The following is a 9,406-nucleotide window of genomic DNA, read 5'->3' as shown; positions in this document are numbered from 1 at the left end:
GGAGCCGAAAGGGCATCCACCCACTCACTCTGAGACATGTTGGCGGACTGAGGGTCCAAGCGGCGGCCTGAACGGAGCTCCAGCGAGTAGGCGTTGTAAGTAGAGGTACTGGGAACGTCAATCCACCTCCACCACGTATGACGACTCGGTTGTAGCGAGGTTTATTGGCCGTGAACTCGGGAACGAACAAGCGCAACGGACCCGACAAAGAAGCGCTCGTGCCAAGCAGATGATGATTGTCAGCCAGAACATATGATGATGATTGACTGCTGTTCAAATGAGGATGAAGCGCATAATAGATGCCTACAATATATATATATATATATATATATATATATATATATATATATATATATATATATATATATATATATATATATATATAATTTAACACGTAGAAACAGGATTGAAAATAAAAATCAATGATTTGATTACCCGAATCCACCAGCACCAAGGAGCTTCAGGGGCCTGAATTCCTTCATCTTCGGTATGAAAGTGGTGTAAGGCGGAATGGCCTGCACATTAAGCTGAAAAGGGGGAAAAAAGAGTATGTACCATTACTTTCATCCTGGTTAAAGATCATTTTTCATCATGAGTCATAACTTTTTGCGTATTACAAGCGATATATTTTCTTTTAAACGCTCACTCTAGCGCCGTAATCGACGAACCTCATATCAATTTGATTGATTGATATGTAGGGTTTAACGTCCCAAAAACACCATAAGCTTATGAGAGACGCCGTAGTGGAGAGATTCGGAAGTTTTGTACTTTATATCAAGCACACAAGAAGAAAAACGTAATAATTCTATCTGAGTTTTACAAAATATAACCACGATAAGATTACGAGAGACGTCATAGTGTATGACTAGAGAAGCTTTAGAGCAAATGTTGTTCTTTTACTTGAAATGACACTGCACATTACACGGGGCTCTAACATTTCACTTCCATCCAAACGCGACTACCGTGGCCGGAATCAAACCGGCGGCCTTCGCGTCAGCAGGCGAGCACCGTAATCGTTACACCACTGTGGTGGACGCTGGAAAGTAGTCGAACATGTAAATGATGTTTCGAGCAAACTCGTCAGGCATGCGAAATAATATTTTTCTTTCTGCTGTGTAACTAATCGACCCTCAAGAAGGAGGGATCATCAGCACTTCATTTTGAGAAAACTGACACGTATTTTGCCAATATGTCACATTGGTCAGGTGTAGATGCGGCAACATGACAATTTAACGCCAGTGGGATACTCATGACGTCATCATTGTAAGCATACATAGAGCATTATAACACAAACTGTATCTTGAAGGCGCCCTCAGCACCTCTAGCACAAAGATGACAGTTTGGTCACTTTCTTGCCTTCACTACACTTCTTAAACAGGTGGTATCTCCTCCTCGCCACCTATTTCTTAAAACACGTGTACAATGCCAGAACTGAGGAGCCTATCGATATTCCTCGTTTGTCGGCTGCAAGCTCTTATATCCGCTCGCGCAGTCGAAAACACACAAAATAAGATTAAATCAGTTGACCACTCATAATAGTCATGCGATACAAAAAGAACGGGTGGGCAGCGGCATGGAAAGAAAAGGAGAAGGCAATTCGTAACTTATATTTTGTGCTTATGGACTAATCAAAAGATTGTACTTTATTTACATCATATGAATAAATGTTCATGCGTCACGAAGTGTATCAGAAAATCTAGAAATGCAGGGAAGAATTATAAGCTCGATTTTTGTATTTTCAGAGGCTGGTAGGGGCCTTTCAAAAACTGAAAATTCTACGAGTCGTCTTCCCAGGAGCCGACAGCAGTTCCCCTTATGAAAAAAATATCTGCAGAGTTTGACCTTTATTATTTCAATATATGTTATGTCGGGTTTAACGTCTCAAAACCACCATATGATCATGAGAGCCGCCGTAGTGCACGGCTCCTGAAACTTTGACCACCTGGGGTTTTATAACGTGCACCCAACTATGAGCACACGTGCCTACAGCGTTTTCGCGGGTCAGCAGCCGAATACCTTTGACACTATACCGCCGCGGTGGGGCGGTTTTATTCTTCACCGGAACAATTCAGCCATCAATAATAGTGGCTGCTCGAGCATCACACTTTTTTTGATGCGAGCTCTGTCACAAGTCAAGGTGGATATAGACTGAACCACCAGGGGTGCCTACCCGTAAACTAAGGCTGCCACATCTCGATATGTAGCACGCGAGACTGATGGAAAAGGTTCTGTGCCGTACTTCACAAACAAGTCACGTTATTCTTGTCATGACCTCTTAATCATGTTCGTTATGTATACACTGATGCCCTCTTATACCACTTTTGGCATCTACCAACCCAAAGACATGATCATTAGAGCATCCAGACGTAGGCAGATGGTTGGGTGGATTAGTGAGTGAGTGAGTGGACGGATGAACGAATGTATGGATGGATGGATGGATGGATGGATGGATGGATGGATGGATGGATGGATGGATGGATGGATGGATGGATGGATGGATGGATGGATGGATGGATGGATGGATGGATGGATGGATGGATGGATGCATGGATGGATGGATGGACGGACGGATGGACGGACGGACGGACGGATGGGTGGATAAATAAGTGCTTCGTATTTTAGATAAGAGCAAACTATTTTTGTATAACTGAGGGGAAACAGTTTGTTTTACTGATTATGAACGCATTTCCGAATTTTCCTCAAATTTGGGAATATGCTAGGTTGCCGAGCGTAAGTAGCGTTATAGAAATCGCGGTACTTTCTAATACCACTTAAGTTCCTAAATTTGGAAATAACCAGACGTGTAGAAAAATGGGCACCTAAAGTGCCTCACACTGCGAGAACAGTATATTGAAAATAAAAGAATATCATTAGGAAAACGTACAGTGTCACGCATCATTTCGTTCATACCTTAGACACTTTCGAACGACAAACCTGGGTTACTATTCAAAAACCCCTGTGAAAGTATTCACATGCGCACCTTTTCTGTTTTGCTGACCACGCTGTCACCGATTGCCATCCAGTCTGTCACGCTCACTTCGCAGATCTTCTCTAGAGAAGTCGCCAGCTCGCCAATGATAATGGTCAGCTTGCGTATTGTGGTTCCCAGCTCTTTCGCCGTCTCCGGAGCCCGTTTCATGCACTGCGAGAGAGGGTTGCTGTACAGCCACGTACGACTGCCAGCAGGTCCGCACGTACTATGACAGCAGAGGTTTGTTAGCCACACTAATACTGCTTTGTCAAATAGTCAAGTGGCCCACAGTGCACGACCATAGTGACACTCAAACAGCGTAGAGGCACGCGGTCACAGCATACTACATTTGTTATTCACAAGTAAAGCTTTTTGGTCCCCCTTTTTTTAGTAGTTCCGGGTTCTGTAAACCGGTTTCGGGTTCGGTATTTCCGGGTTTCGGGTAGTTCCGGGTTTAGTAAACCGGGTTCAAGCTGCACGGTCGTAGTCATGGTTTATCCACTATAGTATTGCTCTAATCAAACTCGTTTCGCACGCACAATCAGTGTGGCAATGCTTGCACTATCTCAGTCTGCTGGGTAATGACTAAATTGTGGTCTCAAACAACAACGCGGTTAAACTTTATAATCGTTAAATTTACCATCAAGGTCTTCTCCGATACAAAGACATAACAATACTTTTTAACCAATATTAGTGCACTCTGCTATGTGGAGCCTTTGATATCTCAGTATTTGGCTTTTAATATTAACGCTACATCTTGCGTAAGTGTTCAAATGCTCCACGAAATCACTTAGAGAAATGCGTCTGCTTCACTATCTTCAATTCAGCTGTGCTGTCTCGTTTCACAGCCTCCACATAGGTATATGTGGAGGCTGTGACACGAGACAGCACAGCTTATAAGGGCTGAGTTGGTATTTACCCTGATATCTGTTATCTCTTGTTGCATTCGATCTGTTTTTGCTACGTTTTTACAACATGGCGCATGTGGAGTTTTCATACAGTGCTTAAATGGAAAAAAATAATGTCATGTATCTTCTCAGTATTTTAGTACTGACAGCCGAAATCAATTAAATTACTTCATAAAGTAAACGCACTTTTGCTGTAAGCCTGTATGTCTCCACAGCTGAACGCTTTGGTATACATTCATGGGTGTGTAACTGAACTGAGTCCTCGGCCTTATTGTCACCGATATTCTCTAACAATGGTATCGCCGCGTCACAAGATTGAGGTGACATAAAATTTATAGATCTACAAAATACTTATCAGAGCCCACTTAGCGATAAAAATATTTTGAATATACTTCCAAGAGACTATTTCTACCAAATAGACGTGGGGAAGCCTTTTATAGAGCCCTATACTCTGTACTACCATTTTGGTTCAGCACTACCAAAGCAACAGAGCGTAAGAAAGCCACACAATTGCATAGCGAAACGTAGTCCCCCATACAAGTGCCTTGAAATTGACAGGGTTGGGTAGAATTGGCGTTTCTTTGGTGTTCTAAGCCACGTCTATACATAAAATCTTTATTCTTCTTTGTGTTTATTTCTTACACCTTTAAATGTTTGTGTCGGTTACCGCCGTTCACTGTGTTCACAAATCAGCTTGGCAGCTGCTATCCAGAAGAGACCTCCCGCTTCGATCTGGACTCTCTCTTGCTACACGCCCACTGCGCTGACAGCAGTAAACAAATGGTGAAATCAGCTATTAATTTGTTTCATCTCACTCGGAGAGTAAAGCATCATGTACGTTTTGTCGGTATTAGCGAGATATGTTTCTTGCTTAGCCACACCAGCTAAGCCTAACGCACCAAAACTGTGTTCAGAATGCGTCGTCAGACCAAGAATGCTGCATCTCCAAATATCAGACCAGCAACCTCGCACATCATCCTTGCGCGTCGGATCCTTTTTCAGTGCAAACAAAAAAGGAAGAAAAGAAGCATTGCAACGGGACACGCGAAGGAACGCGTCGACGGAGAAACCGACATACGAGAGCCACGAATAACGCCAGAAATAAACAGCCACAATGTGAAGTTCTTCGCCAGAATGAGCATCTACCTATCTGGAGCAGAGTAAAAAATTCACGCTTCTTGAAGTTCTCGGTGTAGTTGCTTGTTTAATAGCGTTACTGCATTTTAAAGGTAATAAACTAGCCATAATACCTACAATTCGGTGAGCAGACGGCGTTTATACGGTGAGCAGAGCACATGTTACGAATGAATAAATGTAGAAGGGCTGAGCGCCCTTGCTGTTAGCAGAGGGGCCTGTAGCCTCCACAGTGCTGAAAGGAACTTCTGAAGCAGAGTATAGATTGCTTTAGAGTAAGCGTCTCAGAACGTGATTCCGACAAACAGAGTGCTCTTCGTTGGAAGTTTGTATGCACACGTGTTGAGCGGGTGATATTGACCCCCCAAACTCTCAGTTTCTCTAACAACCATATTCGAATGACACATTATTTGCTTGACCTTGGTGCTTTTACTTGCTCATAAGAGGTCATTGTGAGAAAAAAAAGCACTTTGGGGCATTTAAAATATTAATATCTCGCATTAACATTGCAATACTCTACCTGATGTCAACTCATCTTTCAAATACCTCTTTCGGCCAGAGAAAAGCAAAAAATAATGCACCGGCGTCTGCACTACTCATTCATGTTACTATCATAAGCGGCATAATTTTCTTCACTGAGGTCTTCGATCCCACACTAAATTTTTATGAAATGGTTTCCTGCGACTGCGTTTACTTTTCATTTACTTCCTACAAAATAACAGCAAATACCCGTGGAGCCATGGGGCAATGCACGCACCAAACTGTGCAGGCCGATGAGGTTCTCGACCATGTCGCGGATGTCCTGGAAGGTGATCACTTGCCGGTTCAACTTCTGTAAGCAGTCTTGGGCCGCCAGAACCACTTGCTCCTGGCAGAAGTGTGACAGGGGGTCGCGGAAGAGGGAAACTTTGCTTTCTCGTTTCACGAAGAACTCAAGCAGTACTGTTGTTACTTTCGGGATCTGCACAGTAGAATTCAATAGGCATGCTTTCAGCGCAAATTTAAAATATGTGCAGCCAATGGCATATGTCATTTTTTCTATTGTGTCCACAGTGAGCTAATACATTTTAGGCACCACAATTGTGATTGATTATAGGTTTTGCGTATCAAACATTTGAAGCCGCAAACTGTTGGGCTTGCAAAAGTGCACACAAACCGGTATACAAGGCAGCGCATTAAGAACGTCGAACTTTGGATAAGCAAAGGTCATTTCGCATTACCATAAGACGGAAACTCTAATACTGTCTTCTCACTTGCCTTCGCTATTGTTCATTCTGAATGATAGAAGTTAAATCACCATTAATTAAACAGAGTAAACAGCCATGATTACGAAATGGCAAGCACGAGTCTATATAGGCGGAAGTCTCTCAAGAATCCGAGAAATTCGGCGGTTAGTTTGAGTGTGAGACCTTTAGTCTGGGGTATTTTAGGCCGGCTGGCTAATGAGGAGGTCACATGGCAGCCTTCTATATATAGCACAGGGGCAAAGCACATAGCTTAATCAAGAAACGAAGCTGCCCCGACATTGCTCTCGGAGCTCATGAAAGAATAGGGTCATTACGAATATGTATGCAGTTTAATCAACAACAATATTGTTTGCAATGGGCGTATAGTAAATAATTGGCGAGGCTACTACATGATTCAGTACTCATTCTACTACGTTATATGTTTGGGCTGTTGCAGAGCACGTGTCAGTGAATGGCGAGCCTGAACTCAGCAGTTAATGACCACCTAATTTTCGGGCCCGTTGCATGGGAATATGGTGGTGCTCTCGAATTTTCCGAGTTCGCGAAACAATTTATGTGTTGTTACTCTCTTTTGTCATGATAACGAAGCCTCTTACTACTTAGAGTGCCGAGGGCTCGTCTGACGCCAATTTCTACGCTGTGAAAGATACGTTCTAAATGAAGGCATAAGCACGATGGTAGTAACAGCAGGAACATAGCGGCCCAGGACGACGAAAAAAACACAGACGATGACCGGTGTTTCTTGTCTTTTGCTAATATGTCCGCACTGTTCAAACCATCATGAATTACCAGCTTCCCCAGGTTCAAGCAGTATAAATTAGCCTATGTAGAGAAACAACGTGTTTGTGAGCAACGTGTAGTAGTGAATGCAAAGCAAAATATATATATATATACATCTTGATCGTACAGCTGGTAACAAATGCTGCGCAAACAATAAACGCACAGCAGGCAACAAACAAACGTACTACCATGCACCAATTCAAAAAATTGTCGCTCGCTCTTTTGTATTGTGTCATGCCCCACAAGAAAGAGGCTTTGTCTTTGCTCTGCGCTAGTGATTATGCTCTCATGCAGCCGCTAGATACTGTTTCAGACCTGGTTGGACCCACATAAACATCGGTTTACTTCGGCGGATAACTATAATCTATTCGTTCTTTGCCTAACGCATTGACACGCTTTCTTTTTTTTTTCAAACATTTGTGAGCTTCTCACATGGAGAACACCTTATCTGTTGTAAACTTGACGTACGCACAAAGTAAGATATGATACACGTGCTAATGCTGTGAGCTCGTGCTGGCTGACAGAATTGAAAACAGACTTCAGAAGAGTGTGAAATGAGTTTATAATAATTTCTTCACTGACTTGCTGCCCAGAGAGCAAAAAAATAAGAGACGGAGAAAAAGTGGATAGGACAGGATGTAAAAATTTCGCTAGAGTTAATCAGATTCGTTATAAAAAAGATTCTATTATTCACCCACTCAATCACTCATTCTAGTGTATGTTTTCACTAGCTAGGTAGATGTTAGTCAGCTTAGGTTCCTGCGTCGTATAACGAGGCTCCTCCCAAACTGAAATTAGTTCCATTGTCAGATGAAGTTAATATTAGGCTCTATGTATACTTATATTACTTGTATCCTTGTAAGAATTCCATCCTCAGCTGCAGCTTGTCATCGCTCACGATTTACTACAACACTTCAGAGTGACGGCGTTTGTAGGGAGCTCACCCTTGGGAAGAGTGTCGTGAGAACCTTCGATGAGGACTTCTTCTTCTGTTCTATAAGACAGGGTGAAGACTGTTGTAAACGTGTTCACATTAGAAGAAGAAGAAAGTGAACTTACTTTCTTGGCTCCCTTTGTTGTTCGTTGTAGGACGTGATGATGGAAAGCACGGGAATATAGTGAGAAAGGAAAGCTTCCGTTAAGTTTCAACAGCTCATGATTTGTACAATTAGAACTCATTACCTGACATAACGGTAAACAGCACCTCATCAGTATTCTCGAATTCCCTTAAAACCAACCATATTGTGTAGCATTTACTCATAACTTACGCAAATTTGTTTAAAGATAGCATGAGTTGCCTATGACGATTTAGTCAAGACAACAAATTGCTCCTTCACACATATCAGAAAAATTTTTTAAACAGCAAATATTCACGTAAAAGCTGGTCGTTGAGCAACACATGATTTATTATTCGGCGTTTAATTGTCCATTCAAGCGTAATGCATACACAACACAAAGCTAAAATTATTCAACATATGCGTAATACAATACTAATTCGTCTATACGTCGACACAATCAAATAAAAGTTCGGCGCACAGTCGTTTTGTTTTCGGTAAGAGAGGAATATTTCAAAGAATTAAACTGTAAGCTTTTACTGCCAGAACTACTATGCGTTGGCTGCGTTTAGCTGTAACCAGGAATATTTCCGTGCACAGCATGAAAAAGCTATCAGTGAGCCAGTTGTTTTGCCGTTGCTGCTATATAGCTATATTGGACGTTTCATCGCAAGTACTAACGCATAAGCATGCAGAAAACAAATACACAACACGCGTACTTTGTCTGCTGCTGCGCTTAGTGCTATTACAGTAACATGAGTGATGTCGTATAGTAACGAGATTTTTACTCTAGAGTAGCCACACCATTCGCGCAAAAAAAGTGGTCGGATCCTTGCTCCGTACACATTTGATAACACTGATCACACTTGTTTTGTAAGTGACGTTACACAACTATAAAAACGTGTCTAGCAAAATAGGATCAGCGGGAGCTACCCATCGGCATTATGACTTAACTATAATGTAGGCAAATATGCTTACCGGGCGAGATGTCTCCCATACTTGAAAATCCGTCTATCGATCAAACGAATTCAATACAACACAGAAACACTCGAACCACTTCAAAGTGTCAACGAACGTAAAACGTCTTTCTTCTTCCATGCCAACGCGCCTTTTTCTCGTGATATCTTCACGCGCTGCGGTTTAAAAATTCTTCTTCTTTTTCTGGTCTGCACAACGCCGAGGAACTGTTTTTTTTTCGCCAGTATTTAATTATATATATTCGTTCTTTTTGGTAAGCTACCCGATTCTTGGCCGATCCCCCAGAGTGGGTGTGAGCCATGAGTTTAGGATATACATCTACATCTAGAGCTC

General features: G+C 42.2%; 1 protein-coding gene across 1 annotated transcript; it reads right to left on the bottom strand.

Annotated features, from left to right (window-relative positions):
* Positions 1-2,925: 2,925 nt before the first annotated feature.
* Positions 2,926-9,092, bottom strand: LOC142775286 (uncharacterized). The gene is made up of 4 exons (XM_075876621.1): positions 9,074-9,092; positions 7,985-8,034; positions 5,771-5,974; positions 2,926-3,142 (listed from the first exon to the last, which is right to left on the bottom strand). The coding sequence occupies exons 1-4, from the start codon at positions 9,090-9,092 to the stop codon at positions 2,969-2,971; spliced, it is 447 nt and encodes a 148-aa protein (XP_075732736.1). The 3' UTR covers positions 2,926-2,968.
* Between the last annotated feature and the right edge of the window lie 314 nt (positions 9,093-9,406).

This window comes from Rhipicephalus microplus, chromosome X (genome assembly GCF_043290135.1).
Source record: "Rhipicephalus microplus isolate Deutch F79 chromosome X, USDA_Rmic, whole genome shotgun sequence".
Lineage (NCBI taxonomy): Eukaryota > Metazoa > Arthropoda > Arachnida > Ixodida > Ixodidae > Rhipicephalus > Rhipicephalus microplus.
This window is presented reverse-complemented; position numbering and strand designations above follow the sequence as displayed.